We start from the raw sequence: 24,834 nt of genomic DNA, 5'->3' as shown, positions 1-24,834 counted from the left end.
TTAAAATCTTACAGCTCGAGATTCTTGCTGTTTAGGTAATATAATTACATATTGGGAACTATGTAAGTAACCGACATAGCCTACAGAATTAGCAAGTTGAAGGGGCAGAGAGCTGGTCATCTGTGTCGCAGGACCAATGGCCGTTGGAGCCTGGAGTGGAGACCGCGTCTTGGCAAACGCAGTGTGGGACGTCCTCCGGCCCGTTGGACCGACGATCTACGTAAGATTGCCGGTGTAGGCTGGATGAGGATTGCGGATAACCAGGATGTCTGGCGCGAACTTGGGGAGGCCTATGTCCAGCAGTGGACTACAATAGGCTGAGCTGATGAACTATGCAGTATAAAAGAGAAAAGCGCCATCTTCTAATAGAATACAGCTGAATAATTATGTTTGCTGGCAAACGAAAAAAAAAACCGACTTCAATTACATTGACAAGTAATACAACGTAGGTAGACGAAAAAATAGTCAAGTAAATACCCATTATCAAAGATTACTCTAAAAGTTGTAATCAGATCTCGATGAAATTTAAATTTGACCACGATAAATATCGTCTTTCGAATAAATTAAAAATCATCAAAATCGGTACACCCAGTAAAAAGTTATGCGGATTTTTGAGGGTTTCCTTCGATTTCTCTGGGATCCCATCATCAAATCCTGATTTTCTTATCATGGTACCACACTTAAGATATCTCCTTTCCAACAAAAGGGGTTATCAAAATCGGTTTATAAACGACGAAGCTACCCCTGAACATATATAACTAGTCTGACAATAAATACGGTTACATAAAAACTTTTCTTTTTTCAACTTTTTCTTTATTTTGAAATTGGAACTCGTATATATTATTTTAAAAACTTATTTTGATTTTGCGCCATTTCACATATTTTTCGTGTTCATTATCAAATTACAATATGGAATGGGGTATTAAAGAATATAGGATTGCAGTAATCGCCTTGCACAAAGTGGATAGGGAGCCGTCAATGATATTCCAGACACTTCAAAAGCTTGATATCAGCCTTATGTTCGTATATCGTACTATCAACAGATACAGCAACACTTCATCTGTCGAAAACCAGAAAAGGTCGGGGCGGCCGCATGTTGTTAGAACTACAAAGACTGTTAATGCTGTTAAAGCCAGAACTCGTCGAAACCCCATTAGGAAGTAAAAAATCTTATCGCGAGAAATGAAGATTCCCGCTAGGACTCTGTCGCGTATTATAAAACAAGACATGAAGCTCTGTGCTTATCGCCGATATACAGGACATGTCCTAAATCAATCTTTACAATTAAAGAGAGTGGATCGATCAAAACGCCTTCTGTTGCGATACGCAGGTAAAAGACACAGAAATATCCTCTTTACTGATGAAAAAATTTTCACAATTTAAGAACACTACAATAAGCAAAATCATAAAGTGTACGCTCACTGTTCTAAAGAAGCTGCTCAAGTTGTCGGGAAAAGTACAACGTGGTCATCATCCTGCGTCAGTGATGGTTTAGTGGGGCGTGTCTTATCAAGGAGTCACAAAACTACATTTTTGTGAAAAAGGAGTGAAAACTTCAGCCAAAGTGTATCAAGATACAGTCTTGGATCATGTTGTGAAACCTCTCAGCTATACACTTTTTACAAATATACCGTGGACTTTCCAGCAGGACTCCTGGACCTGGTCACAAGGCACGAACTACCCAAGCCTAGCTTGAAACCAAAGTTCCGGACTTTATAAGAGTTGAAAACTGGCCCTCATCTAGCCCAGACCTCAACCCTTTAGACTTCAAATTATAATCAGTTTTAGAGGACATGGCCAATTCTAAACGACACGGCGATATTGAGTCTCTTAAAAAATCTTTGGAGCAAGCAGTGGCAAAATTTCCCTTGGAAACAGTGCGTAAATCCATAGATTCGTCGCCAAACAGATTAAAGGCCTGTATCAAACCTAAAGGTGGCCATTTCGAATAGAAAATCTTTTATTATTTGCTGAGACGTTAATAAATATGTGGGTATAAACTTTAATAATATTACATTACTTCATTTAAAAAAAATACATTTTCACTTGTAACAGAACTTATGGCTGGACCATATATACGGTCGAATTGAGAAACCTCCTCCTTTTTTGAAGTCGGTTAAAAAGTACCTACTAATAAAGGACAAATTATTTCGAACGAAATAGTGCTAACATCACCAAAAGTGTAATACGTAGTGAGCAATTACAGAGAACGAATGTGAAGTTTGCCTAGTTCGAAAAACATTTTATTATAAAGTGATAATTGTGATAAAAATTGTAAAAGCGAAATAAACCGGAAGTATTTCTTTCCTTTTTTAATTTCGTATCTTACTCTAATAATTCATGGCGCTATTTTTAAAATGTTTCCACTTACTACATAAGGGGCCACCTTAATTTGCTCCTTTTCCTTTTTCACTTTAATACATTCAGATGGTTCTCCGTCCATAACGGAAGCGTCCCACCGTAGAGAGTACTATATTCTTTGGTCCCACCTCGTGAAAACATGCAGCTGTGCATACTTGATTTTGTATGAACGGCATTTACCGACGTTCCATCTAAACTATATCCGGCCTTTCTACTAAAATACTGTTTCTACCTCTTGCGCACTGTTGTACCAAGTAAATAAATTTAAATACCTAGGCCACTGGGTTACCGACAATTTAAAGGATAGCTGTGAGATGGAGAGACAACGTAGTTCTCTGTCTAGCCGTTGCAACATCATCATCATCATTACAGCCTATACAGTCCACTGCTGGACATAGGCCTACACAAGTTTACGCCAAAAATAACGTGAACTCATGTGTTTTGCCCATAGTCACTACGCTGGGCAGGCGGGTTGGTGACCGCAGTACTGGCTTTGTCGTACCGAAGACGCTGCTGCCCATCTTCGGCCGTTGCAACATGTTAGCTCGAAGATTTGCAAGGTGTATTAAGCCAGTCAAATTAGCGCTTTACGCATACTGTCAGTCATTTTATACCTGCAGTCTTTGGGCTGACTACACGCGCAGGGCATACAGCGAGGGGATATGAGTCCAGTACAAAAACGCATTCATGGTTCTGATAGGGTTGCCGCGGCAGTGCGGTGCCTCAGGCATGTTTACGGAGGCGCATACGGATGACTTTTATGCTGTTATGAGAAAACGGTGTGCCTAAATGTTAGCGCGCGTCCGCGGCTCCTCCAGGATACTGCTGAATGTGTTTGTTGACCAGTGAAACCGGAGATATATTGGTGGGTGCAGCTTCACAAAAGACCAAATTATGTTACAGGGTGTCGTACTAACATTAGTTTGTGTTTCAAAATGTTACTAACAATCTTATGGATCATCTCTCATCATCATCACTTCAGCCTATTGCAGTCCACAGCTGGACATAGGCCTCCACAAGTTCGCGCCGAAAATGGCGTTAGCTCATTTGTATTACCCGTAGTCACCACGCTGGGCCACCTGCCAGGTTGGTGACTTCGATCTTATGGATATATTTTGGATTATTATTATTATTTGACTGTGATCTTCAGGAACATAACACTGCTTGAAAGCAGAATTATTTAGCTGTGATTATCTGTAAGGTTAAGGTTCTTTCCCAGTTAGGTTGCTTCAGATGTTAAGCAAGACATATCCTGCTCTTCTACCTCAGTAAAAGATTATCATATTCTTCAAATTAAAATTTGTGCATAGAAACATATATATCAAACATACATACTGTTTTTTTTTTTATAAGATTTCTGATTACATTTGCTGGTGTCAATTTTTATTTAACAAACTTATAATGTTTATACTATTAACGTGTTTCTTGCAAGAAATTACCAATTTTATGCCAAACCACTTTTTTTTAGTACATACAGATTTATTATTGTTATATAAAAGGCAGGCAGTTGAGACAACTGATAAATACCTGTATCCGACTGCAAGCGACAACGACAAGTTTCTTGCTAATTCTTCTCTTCAGAATTTACATTCCAAATTTATTTATTTCCATAAACATACTACCATTACAGGCTTGTTACCTAATGCGATAGTGCATATAATACTAAAATACTGTAACCAAAACAATCAATAACCATAACATATAATAAACGAAGCTCTTGATAGTAGAAATAAATGATAGTAGCTTCACTTTCAACAATAACTTACGAACTTACGAACAAATGGCTTGCACCATGACAACTATTCCTCTGTAAGATTCACTCGAGACCAAGTTTTAAAAAAACTAGAGAATCTTAATGAGTGTAAAGGTCCAGGATCAGACAATGTACCGCCAACCTTGATTAAAACTTGCGCAGACGTCTTAGCAGACCCACTATTATACATCTATAATAAGTCGATCGGAACTGGAGTATTTCCTTCGCGGTGGAAAATAGCTAAGGTTGTTCCTGTACCCAAAAATGGAGATCCAAACTATGTCACAAACTATAGGCCAATATCTATGTTATGTATATTTGCAAAGATATTTGAGTCATTGATATGCCCTTACATACGATCCTATTGCAGAAAATTCTTCTCAGAAGATCAACATGGCTTTATTGAAGCAAGATCAACGGTTACTAATTTGACTTTGTTCGAGAATGTGTTGGTTGAAGCTTTGGATAAAAATACTCAAGTGGACGTTGTATACACCGACTTCAGTAAGGCATTCGACAAGGTTCTACATTGCGCATTGTTAAAGAAGTTATCATTGTACGGTTTCTCAGGCTCGATGTTAGACTGGTTCAGATCTTATTTGACAAATCGTTATTTCTATGTTATAGCTAATGGGTTTGAATCAGATAAATTTATAATAACATCTGGTGTGCCCCAGGGGTCACACTTAGGGCCTATCCTATTCAATTTGTTTTTGAATGACATAAGCCGATGCTTTAAAAATACCTCTGCTCTTTTATACGCTGATGATCTGAAGCTGCTACGAGTTATAAATGTAAGAACAGATGCCGATCTGTTACAGAAAGATTTAGATAATTTAAAGAAATGGTGTGACAAAAACGGTATGCAAATTAACCCTAGTAAATGTTCACAAATTACATTTACTCGAAAGAGTCAGCCCATACGAACCCAGTATCTTATTGGTGGTGTTGAATTGGAGGAAAAGGATTCGGTTAGAGATTTAGGTGTTATTTTCGACAAAAAGATGTCTTTTGTCCCACATATTAATGACACTGTAAAAAGAGCATTGAGGATGTTGGGCTTCATTATTAGAAATGGAAGAGCCTTTAGGAGACCCAAAACAACGATAACTCTCTATTTTAGTATTGTACGAAGCCTGTTGGAGTATGCTAGTGTAGTATGGCGTCCACATTATGCTGTACATATGCTTCGAATTGAACGGATTCAGAAAAGGTTTATGTGGCACCTTAACTGCTCGCAGAAACTAACAAATCAGTTGAAGTCTTACAACGAGCGGTTAAAGTATTTCAAAATACCGTCTATGAGCGAAAGATTTGAATATATAGATTTTATCTTCATCCAAAAGCTAGTTAATAATAAAATAGATTGTCCGCCACTGTTACAAAAAATTAATTTTAGAGTCCCTCGTAGGTGCCCACGAAAACCTATAACACCCCTTTGCCCTCCACTTCGGCGTACAGTCCTGGGAGCCAACTCCGCTATCCCTAGACTCTGTAGAATAGTCAACCAATATAGCACCAGTATTGACATATTCAGCGCGAATTTTGGTCATGTGAAGAGCTTATTTTATTTGACCAAGTTTCACCAATAGTAACTATTAGATTGTAGTGAAAACATACAGTGACAGTTAGGTACTGACTGATATTCGGAAAATTGTTTAATTTTTTTTTGTATATTTGCATGCTGTGTTTACCTTTAATTGGTTTTTGTATTTAGTGTTAGTTTTTAGACTTTTTTTTAATTTTTATGAATGTATTAGTACAAACACTGTTGGTAAACCTTTTTATTAAATAAATAAATAAATAAACAATAATTAAGTATATTATTAAAACAAGTTTAATTTTCATTTCTAAAATGACGATCCAAAAGTGCTTTAGAAACCTACTTGAATGAAGTAATTTTTTATTTTGGTAATAAATTTTACTATTATTGATATATATGTATGTGTATATGTATATATCTGAATGTATGTATATGTAAGTATTATGTATATGTAAGTAAATGTATTTGGTGTACATGTACGTTTGTGACTATAACATGTTCATATGTATGTTACATAACATTTTTGCACCCCATTCCACACTTCTTATTTAGTCCTCTGCCCAAAGGTTGCCTGGAAGAGATAGCTGTATTAGCGATAAGGCTGCCTGTTGCAGCTGATGAAAATTTTATTTTTATATTTCATTTGTTATGCTGTTAAAACCTTGTATTAGTGTGCAAAAGTGTAAATAAATAAATAAATAAAACTATTGTTTTTATAAGCACATGTAAAAATATATAAATATTATTTATTTTTAACTATAGCTTACTTTTTTATTAATTTTCTAAATTTGTAAGTCATAAGTAGATTTATAGAATGTTAATTTAGACATAGTGCAAAATTGACCTATTGAGTTCAGCATAATAGTTATATGAGTCTTGGTGTAATATTTATATATTTACAAATGTATTATTTCTGTATATGTATATTTATATTATATGGTGACTAAGCTTATGATTTATTTCCTTCCTATTTAGATATTTAATTTCATGTACTTGAAATAACCTAAGATTAGTATTTTCATTGGATTGTCATAAATATTACAAATATATAAAATGTTTTAGTTAATGTCTGATATCAAAGAATTTTTTTTTATACAACTAGGTCGGCAAACAAGCATACGGCTCACCAACGGGTAAGCGAGTACTGTAGCTTATAGACGTCTGCAACACCATAAGCACCACAAGCGCATTGCCGACGCTATCCCAATTCCCCCCTCAGAGCTCTGGTCACCTTACAAGCCAACAGGAACACAACACTGCTTGAAAACAGTATTATTTAGCTGTAATCTCCTGTAAGGTCGAGATGCTACGGCGTTGGGCTGCTTCATATTTTGAACAGGACATTTTCTGCTGTGCCCTACCTTAGTTGATAACATTATGTTGTAAACATTCAAAAATGCACTTAAATTGTGGAAAACTAAACAGATGCTATTGACATTAAAATTTAAAGTTTTAATGTCAATAAATACTAATTTTTAAAACTAAAAAAAATATTTTTATCAATCAGTTTGTTGGTATGGCAAATATCATTTGGACAACAAAAATACTAAATGAAAGTAGTAATTAATTCCAAGCAAAATTAATGAAAGGTAACGAACAGCAGAGATATTAAGAATTTATAAATTTTAATTCAATAATAATGAAATTTTCATAACAGTATTGTTTACTATTTACATTATTAGTTTGTGTAAATTGCATATTAAATAAAACACAATATATTCTTACATTATTTATTAAATCCTCACCACAACAGCACTTAACGGTTGGATTTAGCAACACGTTCTAACTCATCCTTCTTCTTGATAGCGTAAGAGTTTGATGAACCCTTAGCAGCGTTGATAAGCTCATCAGCGACGCACTCAGCAATTGTCTTGATGTTTCTGAAAGCTGCTTCCCGTGCTCCAGTGCACAACAACCAGATAGCCTGGTTCACACGACGCAGAGGAGAGACGTCCACAGCTTGACGACGTACTGTACCGGCACGACCGATTCTCGTCGAATCTTCACGAGGTCCAGAGTTGATAATGGCCGTCACAAGAACTTGGAGGGGATTTTCCCCAGTCAGTAGATGGATGATCTCAAATGCGTGCTTAACGATACGCACTGCCATCAGCTTCTTACCATTATTGCGTCCATGCATCATCAGGGAGTTTGTCAGACGTTCAACAATTGGGCACTGAGCTTTACGGAATCGCTTGTGTGCGTATCTGCCTGCAGAGTGAGGCAAGTACTTAGCGTATTTTTCCTTTACTGAAATGTAATCTTGCAGGGACATATCTGAAACCTGGACATCGTAACAACTCCATCTTCCGAACAATTTAATCTCCGGAATGTCAGCGGGTTGTGGCAATGGCATGCTTTCAACAGCCATGCTGCCCGCTTCAGCATCATCATTCCAATTTTCCTCTGCCATTGTGAAAACCTGAAATACAATACATATATTCAATAACGCACTAAATAAATCACTTCAAATCAATAAAAATATTATTAATGAATTAAAAATTTCACACAAACCTAGTCACAATACACAAGATATAACCTCGTGTTGTCAAAAGAACACGAGAAAAAGGAAGTAAGCTTTACGTAGGTTCTCGGAGTTGGCAGTATCTAAAGAATTGCCATTATTAAAAAAATACTGTTTCTAGTTTTTATTTTACTATTCTAGTTTTCTACATCAATGTCATCAATATAGAATTAAAAGTTTTACACATGTATACGAATAAATCATGAATTAAGTATTTTTTTTATTCTTTAAAAAAATAGGAGGTTTTGTCATACACTGACCACGTCCTTCGTTCTTAACTAAATAAACAACGTCTCTTTAAACATATTAAGACTGATTTATAAACATTTCTAACTTCTTCAGAAGTTTGTGAAGCCAAGGTACTGTTGAATACCCCTACATTATTTATATATATACTTTATTGCACTCAAAAAACACATTTAAAAACAACATAATAATAATGTTTATGGCAAAGGTGGACTTATCTCTGAAAGAGATTTCTTCCAGTCAACCCATGGTCATGAGTAAGCGTTTTATACAGCGAGGCAAACAGTGCAAGAAGATTTACTAAGAAAAAGAAAAAAAAAACGTAAAAAAAAAAAGAAAAGATGATAAATTTGATAAATTTATACTTTTGTATTCAAATATATATATATATATATATATATATATATATAATATACTACATACTAAATACATGTATAGATACATACCAAAATACAAAAATACATACATACGTAAATCAGACATATTCTATACAGATGATTACACATTTGCTAGTGAAAGCAAGTGTTTCTTTAATTTATATTTAAAGGAAACAAGGGAAGGACTAGTTCTGATGTCACTTGGGAGATTGTTCCATAGTACGGAGGCGCGTACCGTAAATGAATTTAACTTAAATTTTGTGTTACATTTCGGTATATCTAACATAGCTTCACTTCATAGGGCGCCTGCAACGAGTAGGAGAGGGCAGGATGTGAAATCGGGATTGAAGATACAACGGAGCATTAGGATCATGAAGGATACTGAAGAGGGTGGACAGGATGTGCATATCACGCCGAAGACGAATAGGGAGCCATTTTAACTGAGCACGAAAGTGAGAGATGCGATCAAATTTTCGCAGGCCAAAAATGAATCTTATGGCAAGATTTTGGAGACGCTCTAACTTTCTAAGTAGCTTCTCAGTCACATCCAGATAGCATACATCAGCATAATCAAGGATAGGTAGGGTTTGTGCAAGCATAATTTTGGTGTGAAATGGAAGAAAATATTGGAGACGCTTGAGAGAGTGGAATGTGAAGTGTATTCTTCTGCTGACTTCGCTGACATGAGCTTATTTAAATTATATTCTGGGTATGCTGGAGCCATGAATGAGGCACCGAGTCGAAAGCCTATTTGTAGTCGATCCAGGCGGCTGAAAAGTTCCGACGGTTGCGTCTGACAAGTTGGCCCGCCACAGAGTCAATGAGAAGGAGCTCCTTTGTACCGCGACCGCCTCCACGACATCCGTTCTGAGCTGCAGATAAGATATTAAGCTCACCAATATGTCGTGAGATCTTACAGCTCAGAACGGACGTCAGTGTCTTGTAGATGGAGGTCAGACACGTTAGGGGGCGGTAGTTGGTGGGATCTGGGGTGTTGGTGGACTTAGGAGCTAAGTGATATATTATTATTTTTATTAATATTATTATTATATCTTTTAACGACCCCAGTACATCCGAAAAGAATGGTACACAGTGTAATTTTATTGCCTCTACTATTGCGTTTTGAGCTAAGTTGTCCACTTTTTCAGTCCCTGGAATGCCGACATGTCAAGGTATCCATTGCAGTATCACTTTTCTATTTTGTGCAATCATTTCATACATAGATCGCATTATAGTACTCTATAGCGTACTCGCTATCAGAAATCCTCAAATGGTCAAGGCGCAGTGAGCCACGTGTGGTAGTGCACTTTTCGAGTCCGACAAAATGACTAAATCCTAAGCCGGAGTATCAGCAACATAAGACAAAGTTTCTACTGTGGCAATCAATACCGCATGCCTTACTGAGATATTTAACGTTGTTTTGAAATTGAATTGAATTTTGAAGCAAGCCTGACTGTTATTCTGAACATTATAAAAAGCCCTGATTGATCTTTGGAACCGTCTGTAAATTTTGTATAAAATTTACTATAGCGATCTTGTATGAAATGATTACAACATATTAGCTAATAAACTATTGCTATAATTTTAGTTAATTTCGACGATACCATCAATGTTTGGTTGAATAGCTGGCACAAGATCCATATTATTAACCCAAGTCTAAAGAGAAAACATTTCTAATTCATCACTAGGTATTATAAAACTGTTTATTTTTTAAAACTTGGTGTAATTGCAGGAGCATAGGTTTCTTTTTATGTCTCCAATAGTTATTGTTGATTCGATTAATCAATGATAAGTAATTAAAGAGATAAAATATTAAAAATAAAACACAAATATCAAATAAATAAAATAATAACAACTTTCATTTTCATTAGCATTTCATTTCACTTAGCATTTAATAATAATAATAATAAATAAGGGCGTAAAATAAAAAAGTGTGTGTACTTGTGCGCACGTAAGAAGTGATACTTCATTGGCTAGCTAACTTCACGTTGCTAACTTCTTCGTTGAATTGACCTTCAGGGTATCAGTTCTTTGTACCGGAGGCGCAGGAGGGTAAATTTTTTGACTGATTTGATTGAAATTTGATTGAAACGGCAACGTTTTGATGAAACGGCAACGTTTTTGTCGAACAACAGTTAATGTTGTTTTTGGTAGGTAGAGCCATCTAGCGTGTGCTATAGAGATTACAAAGGTTGTTACATTATTATCGACAGTGCTACCAACCCTACTATTTTAACCAAGAACAGTGGATAGTGCATCTAAAACATTCTATCCCCCTCACACTTTATTAAAAATTGCCATGCTATATACAAAAACTCCCAATCAATATGTGCGAAGGAGCAGACAGACAAGTTCATTATTTAGCACGAAAGCATGCTTTTTTTGAGCAAATGTATGTATATATTATAGTAGTAATTTTACCAAGATTCAATCTTTGATACACCTAGAAAACATAAACTAAGAGAAAAGTTAAAAAAACAGGAACTTTATTTAAAAAAAAATGTAAAAAAATTAAATAATTACAGCAAACAGTTAGGCGTCTTTAAAAGAGGAACTTGCCCTTCAGAGGAATCATCAATTACTAAAAAACGCAATTTTCATTGACACAGATTTATGTAATTCATTAAATCAAAACATGGCTGCAATAGATTTATTTAACAATTTGAAGCAAAAAAAGGAGTAAATATATTTAAAACTATAAACAGATTTTTATTTTCGCATACCCATTTTACCTATATTAAATTAATTGTGTTTAATCCCATTTAATAAAATTTTCAGGGACTTTTTTTAAAAAGTGTCAACACTTCACTCACTCACACATATTTAAAAAAGTCGCTTCACTTTTTTGTTCTAAGTGCGTTATCTATTTTTTTTTACTTGATCTATGGGTCAAACCGTGCATATAATAGCATATCTATCTGTATAGTTCGCGTCATGTAAAAAGAACGCTGAAAGAAATTGGAGGGGGTGCGTTTGCGCATGGGTATACTCGCGCACAAGTACTACTGTTTTATTTTTTAATTAGGCTTTCACTCGCGGCTTCGTATAATGGTTATTGGTAGGTACATTAAAAAATACTAGAAATACAAGTGCGAATAATTCGGACTAAATAAGTATAATAATTATCACTTTACAAAATCACAATTTTTTTTTAAACAAAAGCAATAACAAATTTTTTAGTTATTGAAATGTCGTATTCAAAAATAATAATTATCTGTACTCTCGATATTCGTATCTTAATAGTTTTTATGTGTTTAAAATGATAAATTGATAATTGTTTTTTAGTGAAATAAATAGTAAATGGAGAATTTTGTAATTTAAAACTTTTGTGCGCGATAATAATTTGAGTCGACGTCTAACTGTCAACCGCTGTCAACCAATAGCACACCGGCAAGCATGCGACAGTGATAAACACTCCCGTCCCCCTACCCCGTACCACCAAATAGACCGATAAATCGCTTCTGCGCAGCTTCAAGGCCAGCGTTCTTTTTACATGACGCGAACTATACCTATCTTGATGTGGATGCTGATTTTCAGGATTTCGTAAGGTCAGTGTTCCCCTTTCTGGTTTTACTTCCCTAATTGTAGGGAGCTGCCATTTTATTATTTTAGCAATACTGTACTCCAAAAAACAGTAGGTATGATTTGATTTCGATTTTAGGTTGACTACTTTTATTATTCATATTAATGTTTCGATAAATATAAAGTGGGTATTATTTATTTTATTTATTTATTACTTCTTGCATACATAATATAATCAAACACTTTTACGTAGTAAAAAAACAACAGTACAGAAGTAAAATTAAACAAAAAGTAGTTACAATGGTATAAAGGTAAATAGTTATATTAAAAAACAAAATAAAACTTCTTCAAAAAGCGAATATTCTCTTATTAATACTTTCATAATAGCCCAGTGGTTTGGACTGTGGCTTCCTATTTGGGCAGTCGCAGCTCGATCCCGGGCATGGACCTGTGACTTTTCGAAGATAAGTGCGTTAATGTAATTAAATAACACTTGCTTCAACGGTGAAGGAGGTTATGGGTTCGATTCCCACCCCGAGTCTGGGTGTAATATATATTCATTTATATATGTATTATTTATATGTATGCTTATCAAAAAAAAATGTAGCTATACCAGTCAGCTGTTACCAAGTTATAACACAAGCATTAAGTTGCTTACTTTAGGAATAGATGACCGTGTGTGTATGTTGTAAATATTTATTTATTTATACCTCTTGCGTCACATATTATCCCTAGCGGTCAACTATAGACGACATCGGCGTTCTGGACATATCATTTACGTGGAATAAGAATGCATGTTTTTATTTCAATGTTTCTCAGTACTTGTAGCTCTAAAAGACTTGTTTTTTATACTCGAATGTTGCAGGGATATTCTATTTTCAGAAATGTTGAATTAAAATACTAGAAATATTTATTTAATAATTTTATTTAATATTTTTTGGTCCGGGTTTTTTGTCACCTATAGACGTCGCTGGCGCACAGGACTCGCGAGCCCTTGTCAAGTATAGGTGACTATGGCGGTCAAAAAGTTAATCGCGTATCTTTTTGGAGTTGAGGACTGAATTATGCCTGACTTAGCCCCAACGGAGATTTGCCAGGGCACTCGAAATGCGAAGAAATGGTCAAACCTACAGAGTGATATCCAGAGATCTTCGTCGACCAGTTTCAACGATCCATCGCAGTATCCAACGGTTCACGGAGACCGGTACTTATGTGAAAAGAGCAGGACAAGGCAGAAAAAGACTCACTTCGAGTAGGGATGATCGTTTCATTCGGCTTCGTGCACGTAGGAACCCCCGTTTGACAGCCGTCCAAGCCCGACATGAGTTAGAAGCAGTGCGGGGTGTAACCGTAAGTGAGCGTACGGTACGAAGAAGGTTCGAAGAAGCTGTTTAGGGTTCATTTGTGCCCGCCAAGGCTCCAAGGTTCGAGGTAAATCATCGTAGAAACAGGTTAACTTTTGCTCAGGAACATCGACTGTGGAACGCGGACCAATGGATTAAGGTATTGTTTAGTGATGAATGCAGAATTCTCTTAAATCAAATTGACGGCATGCAAAGAATATACAGACGCAAAGGAGAACGATACATTCAGACAAATTTTGAAACTACAGTTGCATACGAATGTGGATCAATAATGGTTTGGGCGGGCATTTGTTTGGGAGCTCGCACAGACTTGGTAGTGATTGACAGAGGGAGTCTGACTACAGACCGCTATATCAGAGAAGCTTTAGAAGAAAATGTCGTACCGTTTGCCCCATATATCGGTGACGATTTTGTTTTTATGCAGGATAATGCTCGACCGCATACCGCTTGGGTAACTCAAGCTTATCTCAATGATATGAATATCACTGTTATGGCGTGGCCGACGTGATCACCAGATATGAACTTAATAGAGCACGTTTGGGACTTGCTGAAAAGAAAAGTTGAGTCCAGAATTCCAGCTCCTGCCAACGTAGGTGAACTGCGAATCGCCGTAGTTGAGGAATGGCGGAGACTATCCCAAGAGACCATCGATAACATCATTCTCGGTATGCCTACACGGGTAGAAACTTTAATAAGAGCATGTGGAGGAAATGCGCAATATTAATCACCATTTTTCTAATTTAATTAATTGTTATTTTATTATTATTTTCACTTTTCCTGATTACATGAAAAGTTCAAAAATGTACCATTTTTTACAAATAGCCTTTACTCGCAAAATCTGTTCTGTGATCTCATTTTAAGAAAAACAAATGAAACTTTAAATAACAAAAGAAGTGTAAGTAAGTAGATTTTAAAATAATATCATATTTTTTTTTATTATGGAACTTTTTTTTTGTGTTCCGCAAATATGCCGGTGTGTTTAGTTGGCGCTGGAACGGAAATATAAAGCTTTAAATTTGTAGGTATAAATATAAATGAGACTTAAATTGGACTTTAAATTTTGCCAAAGAAGTTTCACTTCTGACATGTGTACTTTATACGCACGTTTTTTTTTTATTGATCAAGTCATGATCTTCAGTAAAGTGTTGTGCATGAGCCCACAAAGGTTTTAGAGTTGGTACGACCAAAAAAAACATAAACAAATGCATAGCAACGCACGCAGGGTAGTCAGTATCAAAATTAACGTTTCGTATTGTATGTGTCAACCCAAATTTTATTCGTATTATGGAAATATATGGAAATTTCGACCTTATATTTATTTAAAATAAATCTTTAGCCCTAGTCCTAGAAGATAAAATGTATTAAATATAGCACAAGAGCCCATGAGGGTCTGGCCCTCAAGGGCTCGTCATCTATATGAAAATAAATATCGTATTTATGAAATTATTTCTAGTACATTTCATGCTTGTTGTATAAAATCTCCTTTATCAATTTTAAACTAAATCCAAAATACAATCAGTATATAGTATGACTGCAATCATATTACGTACAGTAAGTACATAGAAATAATATTAACAGAAAAATAAAAAAGTTTATTACCTGATATACAAAAATATTACTCACTTATGACTTAAATAAATATCTGTTTGAAAACTACATAGATTGATCAGTACAGATCAGTATTAAAAAAAAAATCTATTATATATATTTATTTATTATACCTACTTTTTTATTTATTTATTTAAATAACTATTATCTAGCTTAAAGCTACTTGGATCATTTTTTCAACATAAGCTATCTTTTCCCGAGGTTTACCAAGTTTTTTACCCTCCTCAGTTTCATATTTATCGATTTTCTCCCAACCACTCCAATCAATAACAGGAGTTCTTTCATTGATTATACTTTTAACTTCTAAAAATCCACCCTTATTATAATTGCCTTGCTTTTTCAAATCTTCACATATTAACTTTGCAACTTGAAATGCATTCCCCATTGTATGTAATATAACTCCAACAGGACCTGTTCCTAGCCATCCAGCCACGTAGAGCTTTGCTAAATTACTTACATCAGTGCTTGTAACTCGACCATTTTCATTAATAACTACCCCATTACTATTAAGAGGTAAATCTTTGTCAACTTGAATGCTTTTGTATCCAATACTACGAAATGCAAGGGAACAGTTTAAAATCTCTGAATCTTCTGTTGGAACACATGTTTGTTCTTCTATTTTATCACCTATTAGAGTATTACAAGTCAATTCTATACCCTGTAAGTGCCTGTCAGAATTTACTAAAAACTTTTTTGGGCTCCTGTAAAATATAGGCTTAAAAACTTTTTGGTTATCACTAACAGCATTATCATTTTCATTAAGAGATTTTAGCATTAGCTCAGTCAATCTCTTTCTAGGACGTGGTAGACTATTCACAGCATCTGCAACCGCGACAAAATCATTTTTTCTCCAAATTGTGGCACAGTTTTCTAATTTTATTTGTTCACGTAATTCTTTTATTGTAAATGCCACATTCAGAGGTCCTCTTCTACCTACTAGATATAATTCCTTAATTTTTGAGCTTGCTATCGCTTGAAGAGCATAATCAGTAATATCTGTTTTTTTCAAGACATCCAATGGTGATAGTAATATTCTAGCAACATCAAGGGCAACATTACCTTGCCCGAGAATAGCTGCAGTATGACCTGACAGATCAACCTAAAAATTAACAATTTTAAATTAAAAGACAACTGTATATCAAGGATTATGGTATTACGCTTCAGCCTGTAATATCCCACAGCTGGGCATAGGCTTATTTCCGTGTAGGAGAAGAATCTGCTAATATATCCATATAACCTACTATGACTAACATTTGCTATTAGGTATACATGATAACAACCGGGACCGACAGCTTAACATGCTCCCGAAGGCACGGTGGGAAAACCCACAAGGACTAACAACCAGACTGGAAATAAATATTTGTATAAACACAAATATCCACTCCGAGTGGGAATTGAACCCATGACTGTCTGTGTTAAGGCGCCACCATCACACCACATTTACTGGTGTAATGTTGCGTGGATTTACTATGTGATATTTTTTTACTACTCATTTTTGGGTATACCTTCAGATTTCTATCACGGGGGTGACCATTGTACCATCCCACAAAATTTCTTGCAGCTAACACATTATTTGCATCTTCATTTTCAATTCCTAAAGTCTTATCTTCTTCAGCTCCATAAGTCTGAAATGTTTCTTTTACTACTTACAAATCATAATTTCATTAACAGAATAAAGTGAATCATAAAATGTGTAAGTTTTATACTCTGAGAATATAATGAATAAAAAGTTAATTAAAATTACCAATAAAACAGCATCATAATGTTCTCTCAGTTGTAACAAACTTATGTCCTTGCCCAAAGTTATATTTCCATAAAAATTAACATTATCCTGTTGAGCCAATTTAGTGAATTGATTGATTACATTTTTAACTTCAGGATGGTCAGGGGCAACGCCATACCTACAGAAAGCATTATTGCATAATATTCAGATAACTCAATGAAATGAGCCTTAAGAAATCTAAAATATGATTTATTCAATACATTTGTTTTAATAAGCTTTAAATTGAAATAAAAAAACCAATTTCTAATGTTAAATGAAAAGTTAGTAAAAGAGATGTACTATTCTTGTAAACATGTAATATTGGATATTTTCAATTATGCAGCACAATATATTATGACATCATGAGTTTATTATCATTGTTATTTTTAGATTCTATTGGAGAATCTTATCAGAAAGATATTAATGAAGAAACTCTAACCGCACTAGCCCAAATGGAACTGGTAGTTTTTCTATAATGTCAATGTGTACATTTTCTAATTTCTTTGTTAAATGCATAGCTGCATAAAAGCCAGCTGGTCCTGCACCCACAACGCACACCCGAGGTATATTTTTATAAGTTGAAAACAATCGAAACACCATTTTTAAAGGCCTTGATTTGTTAACAAACAAAAATATCAAAGTATGGGAATATGTAACGCGATAACGGTAAAATATATTTTCAACGATTTCTTTTTACGTAATAAAGCATGATTTTACAGTCTCAAATTAAAATACAGTGAATTATATCGGTTCACATTACAGATACAAATTTAAGTAAAAAAAAAACAGGGGGGGTTACTGACAGAGTTATCAGTTACGTAGTCTTTTAAACTTAAATTAAAACCTAAACTCTCATAAGATAAATTGTTTTATGTTTATCTTTGCTGTTTATCATATTGACATTTGACAGTTTCACTTTCACATACCTTTATTTTTTTTTTTTTTTTTTGGGATTTTATGACCTGGTATCTATAACCTTTAGGTCAACTCTTATTCTTCATATATGTAATAATACGGCTATGAGCACATTTCATTAAATTGTTTTAATTGTATTCTTTATGTATTTGTAGATGTGCTTGTAAGTATGTTCGTCTTGTAATAATTGTTTTAATGGCGGCGGGCGGGACAATAAATGACACTTATTTTCAACATCACTAAGTTCACTGGCCAACACTAGTCTGTCAATCAAAAATTTTTGACAATCGAAAATAATGTGTTCCACAGTTCCATCACTTGAATTACAATGTGGACAAGTTTTATTCGCAATAATGCCGAGTCGAGCAAGGTGTGACGGTGCAGTATTATGACCAAAACGTAGTCTATTTATGATAGTAATAAAGTCTCTAGTAGCATCTTGCATACGATGATACCAAGGTCTTGCAGGTAAACTTTCTTGTATGCTCCCATACCATTTTCCTTTCGTATCTTGATCTTTCTTCCACATTTCTAACCACAACTTTTGAGTATTCTGGTCAATACATTGCAAGTAATCGGACATAGGAACATTCATTGCATTTCTAACGTCAACAGCATTAACTCCTTCATATGCAGTTTTATCAGCCATTTCATTGCCAGAGATACCTTTGTGGGAAGGCACCCATAGAAAGAAAATTTGAATATTTTTATTATGGTATTGGTGAATTATTTGTTTAATGAAATAAAGTATATAATTAGACTTGTATTTAACTGTGAGGGTACTTAAAGCTGTTATCAAACTCAAGGAATCAGAAATTATTAAAAAATATTTAATGTTATTGATTTCGCGAATACGCATTAATGCCTGATACACTGCATATGCCTCTGCCGTAAATATAGAGCAGGGTTCATGCAGAATAAAACTTGAAGAAAATTTTGCTTGTGGATCATATAGAGCAGCATGTACATAATCACTTGCTTTGCTCCCATCAGTGTAGATAACATAGTACATTGAATTTTCCTCCAAAAATTTAAGCATTTCTGAATTATTGTTTATTGTCTGTTGAACTATATTAATTGGATGTGAAATACATTGATAAGAGAAAGAGTAACATGGCCATGGAAACTGTTTTCTAATTTTAGAAAAGCTATTGTCTATTTCCAGGAGTATATCGGACAGTGTTGGAGAATTACCACATAATAGACCTTGTGCTGTTATTAATGGTCTTCTTGGTGTTCTATCTATATAAGGTACAATTTTATTTATTACTTGAGTATTGTTTGATGCTATTAGTTTGAGACAGTATCTTTCAGCAAGTAATATTCGCCTCAAAATCAAAGGCATCACTTTTGTCTCAACTTCCATGGCCCTTATGGGAGTTGAGCACATAGCACCAGATATTATTCTTAAAGCCTTATTCTGCAATATGTCTAATTTATTTACATGAGAACTATTCATATAAGCGAGTGAGCTATAATCTAAGTGACTTCTAACAATACTTTTATACAATATTGACAATATTTTAGGGTCTGCACCCCATGTTACGCCACAAAGTGATCTGATAACATTTAGTCCTGTGTGAGCATTTTTGGATACATATTTAATATGTTCTTCAAAAGTTAGTTTTGGGTCCAGTATTATTCCTAAAAACTTCTTTGAAGTGACTCTATTTATAATTTCATTATTGTAAATAACATTCGAATTTGAGGTTTCATTGCCAAAAAACATAACACTACTTTTAGAGGGGTTAATTTTTAAATGTAAACGATCATTATAATATTGTAATAGTTGAAATAAGGATTTGTTCATATTATCTATTGCAATCTCTAAGTTGTAATTACTGCTATATAATACAATGTCATCAGCAAATTGTAAAATATTTACATTCTTATTATTTACATATTTACAAATTTCACTTGTGTATATATTGTATAGTAGTGGAGATAGCGTGGCACCCTGCATTGTGCCTTTTGAGGCACATTTGGGTCCATATAAAATATTGTTATGCCTAGCATAGATTGTTCTGTTGTTCAAAAAATTAAAAATCCACTTACATAAGTGCCCGGGCACACCCAACCTAGACATGATTTGAACTAGTATACCAGGATCAACACTATCAAAAGCACTTTGAACATCTAGGAATACGCAAACAGTGTTTAATTTTCTATGTTTTGCATTTTTCAGGTCAGAGATTAAAGAGGTGAAACTGTCTGCACTACTACGCCCTCTACGGAAGCCATATTGTATATGTGGAATGAAACACTTGGATTCAACATACCAGTCAAGACGGACTTTCACCATATTTTCGAATATTTTACCAAGACAGGATGACAAGGAAATTGGTCTATAAGAACTAGCAAACTCAGGAGATTTGTCGGGCTTAAGTATTGGGACAACACACTGTGTTTTCCATGACTGTGGAATAGATTTATTACGCCAAAGCAAATTGAGGATGCTAAGAAACAACTTTTGGGCAGATACATCTAACTTTTTAATTACTATGTAAGGATAATCATCTAAGCCAGGAGTTGTATTTCGTCTAGAGTGCAAGCTTGTTAAAAATTCAGACCATGAAAATGGATCCAGTAAAAATTTAGAATTTGGGTTGTGATTGTTGATTTCAAAAAGAACGTTCAGTTGATCTACCTCAATTAAGTTGCTATTATCTGATAATTTATCCAAGAGTGGAGATATAAACTCATTTGTATATGATTTATTCTTAGGTCTTATGCCTTTAAACATTTTTAATAAATTCCAAATTTTACTTATGTGAGTATTTCTATTAAAAGTGTTACATAAATTATTCCATCCAATTTTTTTCTGTTCTGAAATTGTTCTCTTTTTCTGGGCATCTTTTCTTTTGTAATTAATATAATTTTCAATAGTAGGCTCTTTTCTATATAGTTTTAGTGCATTATATGAAGCAATAACACTTTGTTCACATATACTATTCCACCAGGGAGATGGTGGCCTGCTTATGAAAGTGTTTGTTTTAGTGAGCTTTGGAATTGACATTTCTTTAAGAGTATCTAAATGAAGACAGAAATTATTATAGGTTGAAATAGGATCATGTGATTGAAGTATGAGATCATTAAACATTGTTTTTGAAAGAGCTGTGTATGTTGCCCAGTCAGCTTTTTTATATATGAACCTATCTACAGGGGAATTGAGATGATATTTATCTACATGTAATAAAATCTCTGTTATTGTTGGATAATGGTAACTTCCCATTGTATCATCATGTACAGACCATTCACATAGTGGTGCGAGGCTGCCACTGATGAAGCTTACATCAATGGCAGAAGAAGTTTGTCTAGGGCGATTTATAGTTGTAGGTCTACCATCATTTAAAATACACAAATCTAAGTCATCAATTAAATTAAATAACTCCTGACCTCTACCTTTCGTTGACTGACAACCAAATGCAATATGATGAGCATTAAAGTCACCACTCATAAATATGGGTTTTGGTAGATCATTAATAATGTAACGGAGTCTATTAATTCGTATACGCCCACTTGAAGGTGGACAGTATACACAGAGAATTGTTAAACTACTATGTCCTGTTGATACAGATACAGCAACTGTTTGAATGTCTTCATAAAATCTGGTATTTAATATATTATACTTAAGGTATGGTTTTATCAGTATTGCAACTCCATTATGTGAATTGTTTGAATTTTTGTTGTAAATATTATACCCTGGTATTTTAAAATTATTATCTTTTAACCATGTCTCATTAAGAAGGCAAATATCAATATTTTGTTGTTTTAAAAATTGTATCAATAAAGGTTTTTTACTATTTGCACTTTGAATGTTATACTGCGCAATACGTAACTTGGATTGTGTAGAACTAGGCCCTACACAATCCATTATGTTAAGTTTTTTAATAATGCATCTTTAATAGTTTTAAAATTAGTAGGTATACTGTCATCTTTATTGGCTAATTCCACCAACGTCTGCACTAGGGCCATAAGTACATCGTTGTTGGAAATTATTTGACTTTTAAGGTCTTTAGAATGGACTGTTTTAACTTTATTTACATCTTGTACAGACTTATTTGCAGAGATATTTACAGACTTATTTACAATAACATTACTTTTTACAGGTTGTGATTTTGGTGATGGGAGTGGAGGGAAATCTGTTTCATTTGTGGTGACTTGTTTTGTAAAGGCGACACTTGCATAAGATATGTTGTTTTTCTTTTCGATAATCTTCTTTGTTTTAATAGGACATAATCTAGATATCGCAAGATGAGGTCCACTGCAATTTATGCAGCTGATTTCTGTTGGTTTATCACATTCCTTATACAAGTGCTCACCTCCGCAAATACTACATCTTTGTTTACCGTTACAAATCTTTGCTGAATGATTAAATTTAAAACACTTATAACACTGTAATAATGGTGGAATGTATTCGAAAACTCTGTACGAGAATAGATCATATTGTACATTACTAGGCAGTACATTAGATAAAAAGGTTATGCTTACAGTCTGTAATGGAATGCGCTCTTGTCCTACTTTCTTTGAAAACCTTCTTATTGCCACTATTTCATAAATTGAAGAAAGTCTTGTGTAAAGTTCTTTGTTAGATATATTCGCTGGAACGAATCTAATGATGCCAGTTTTTTCTATTTGCGCTGCCGGTATGAACGCCTTCATGTTATATTTTGTGAGGAAAGTAGTGTTATTAATAAAGTTATTGGCCGTATTATATTGCTTAAAAATAACTGCTATTTTATTTGCATTCACCCTCTGAATACCCGTCACACCTTTTACATCCATTGCGAAAATATGATTTAAGTATATAGGGCTCTTGTTACCCAATCTATCGTCATTTGTGGATTCTACATATACTTTAAAATCTGTGTTTAGTGAGTTTTCCGGATACAGTCTTTTGTAATTCGGTTTGTAGTACGGTAAATACGCATCTCGCTCATCACCGCAGCCAGATGATACGCCTCCTCCTTCATCCGTAGGCCGTGGCCGTTTTTTTGAGGCGGGCGGGTGAGACCCGCCCCCCTCGTTTACCTCCATTGCTATTGTGCTTTTCAGCAGCTAATAGCAATATTTTAAATACACTTTAGCTATAAAAAAAATCACTTATCAGAAAAATTTTAAAATTAAATTTTAAAGTCAACCGCGCTTTTTCAAGGTTCCCGCCAAAGTCACACATACCTTTATATTTAATACATATCACGCCATCACGGTCTTCTTCACAGGTCTTGCAACAAAACAGAGTGGGGGCGCTATCAGTTTTCAAAGTGATTGAGTAGTAGCGTTGGGCGTTATTTAACGTAATCGGTTTCAGTAACTAGTTACGAAGCGAATAACCATGTACGTAGTTTCGCCGATACGAATATAACGATTATTTTACGTACGCAGTTTTATCAAAAACGTGACACAACGACCGGCGCATAAGCGTTTTGCCTAATAACGTAACACAATACGCAGATACGCTTACGCGTAGAATAAAAAGAGATGGCTATAAGTACTATAGGTGTATCTTTGTTGTCGAATATGCTCATGCGATTTTAAACTTAACGACTATGAACTTAAGTTTATTTTTATATGTACAGTTTTTAAAGAAATTTTAATTTCGGTCGTGTTTCTTTTTAAATATTTTCGAATTTACTATTTAGTATTAAGATTAATGTTATTGTCTCGCGTTGAAGTATATACTAAAAAGTGTGGGTTTTGTTGTATTTTTAATTATAATGTATGTAGATATCTCGAAAAATAATTAAAAGCTGTACATAAAATCAAATGAACTTCTAAATACGCCTGCATCGATTATTATGTCTATACAAAAATCAAAAAATGAATTTAAATAACATGTTTTGCAGCCAGTTATAAGCCTGGATAAAGTATGAAGGGAAGTTAATTTGATTATAATATCCATCAATATTAACGTACGTTACGGCATTCGTATGTGTTACAATTTATAACATATAACTACTTCATAACCATAACTGATGCTGTATACAGAAATAACTAGTTACGAAAAATAAGCAGTTTCGAAACTAGTTACGCGTATCCACGAAACTACGTATAACCGATTACACATAAAAGACGTTACGACCCACGACTATTGAGTAGGTATATAATATATACAAGAACCCGACAACCACCGTCGGGGCAGTAGCCAGACACCATAAATTATACACTTATATACTGGTAGACACAACACCCGTCTGGTCGGATGATCTTCCTTTTTCCTCACACTACCAAAAGTTTTTTTATCCACAAGAGTAGTTTTTTCTAAAAGTTTTAGCATAAAAATCTGGTTTAGCAAAGTATCTAGAATTTCCTGGACTGGACGTTCCTGTTCCTGCAAATTTTTTCGTGTAACTCAAATATAGGAAATAATAAGATATTTCCTCATGAAAGTCATCGTTAATTGCAGTAATTCAGCATATTCGCGATAATGATAGAGGATAGACTCATGGCACCCCTGACCTCTCTTTACTTTCTATGGCCACGAGGGCACCGTGGCAAAAACCCTTGGAACCCTTGGAATAGATGATTCTTTTTTTTAATTTATTATCTAATAGTTTGGAGTTACACTCCTCCGAAATGGCTTGACCAAGTCTCATGAAATTTTGTATGCATATTGAGTAGGTCTGAGAATCGGACAACATCTATTTTTCATCCCCCTAAATGTTAAGGGTAGTCCACCCCTAATATATATATATATTTTAATTTTTAGATAAATTATTATTTTTTTTTTATGATACAACATTTAAAAATACATACAACCTTAAATTTTCAACCCTCTACGATCAACCCCTATTTTTAAATACGTTTGCCGAGTCAGCCAGTAATATATAATTACCTATATTATATTATAATATCATCA

The 24,834-nt window shown here is 34.4% G+C and overlaps 2 protein-coding genes and 1 long non-coding RNA gene across 3 annotated transcripts; all 3 read right to left on the bottom strand.

The window, feature by feature from the left end:
* Positions 1 to 7,373: 7,373 nt before the first annotated feature.
* Positions 7,374 to 8,281, bottom strand: LOC123665186 (40S ribosomal protein S5). Its single transcript, XM_045599534.1, has 2 exons — positions 8,172 to 8,281; positions 7,374 to 8,079 (listed from the first exon to the last, which is right to left on the bottom strand). The coding sequence occupies exon 2, from the start codon at positions 8,068 to 8,070 to the stop codon at positions 7,414 to 7,416; it is 657 nt and encodes a 218-aa protein (XP_045455490.1). The 5' UTR covers positions 8,071 to 8,079; positions 8,172 to 8,281; the 3' UTR covers positions 7,374 to 7,413.
* A 4,382-nt stretch (positions 8,282 to 12,663) lies between these two features.
* LOC123665208 lies at positions 12,664 to 13,815 on the bottom strand. Its single transcript, XR_006745007.1, has 2 exons — positions 13,574 to 13,815; positions 12,664 to 12,774 (listed from the first exon to the last, which is right to left on the bottom strand). It is a non-coding gene; the product is annotated as an uncharacterized LOC123665208 (long non-coding RNA).
* A 1,343-nt stretch (positions 13,816 to 15,158) lies between these two features.
* On the bottom strand, positions 15,159 to 17,948 carry LOC123665197 (NADPH:adrenodoxin oxidoreductase, mitochondrial). The gene is made up of 4 exons (XM_045599542.1): positions 17,500 to 17,948; positions 17,043 to 17,199; positions 16,804 to 16,923; positions 15,159 to 16,397 (listed from the first exon to the last, which is right to left on the bottom strand). Exons 1-4 carry the CDS (start codon positions 17,658 to 17,660, stop codon positions 15,447 to 15,449), a joined length of 1,389 nt encoding a protein of 462 aa, XP_045455498.1. The 5' UTR covers positions 17,661 to 17,948; the 3' UTR covers positions 15,159 to 15,446.
* Positions 17,949 to 24,834: the final 6,886 nt, after the last annotated feature.

This window comes from Melitaea cinxia, chromosome 2, assembly GCF_905220565.1.
Source record: "Melitaea cinxia chromosome 2, ilMelCinx1.1, whole genome shotgun sequence".
NCBI classification, from domain to species: domain Eukaryota; kingdom Metazoa; phylum Arthropoda; class Insecta; order Lepidoptera; family Nymphalidae; genus Melitaea; species Melitaea cinxia.
Note: the sequence above shows the minus strand (reverse complement) of the source record. Positions and strands in the feature narration are given on the sequence as shown.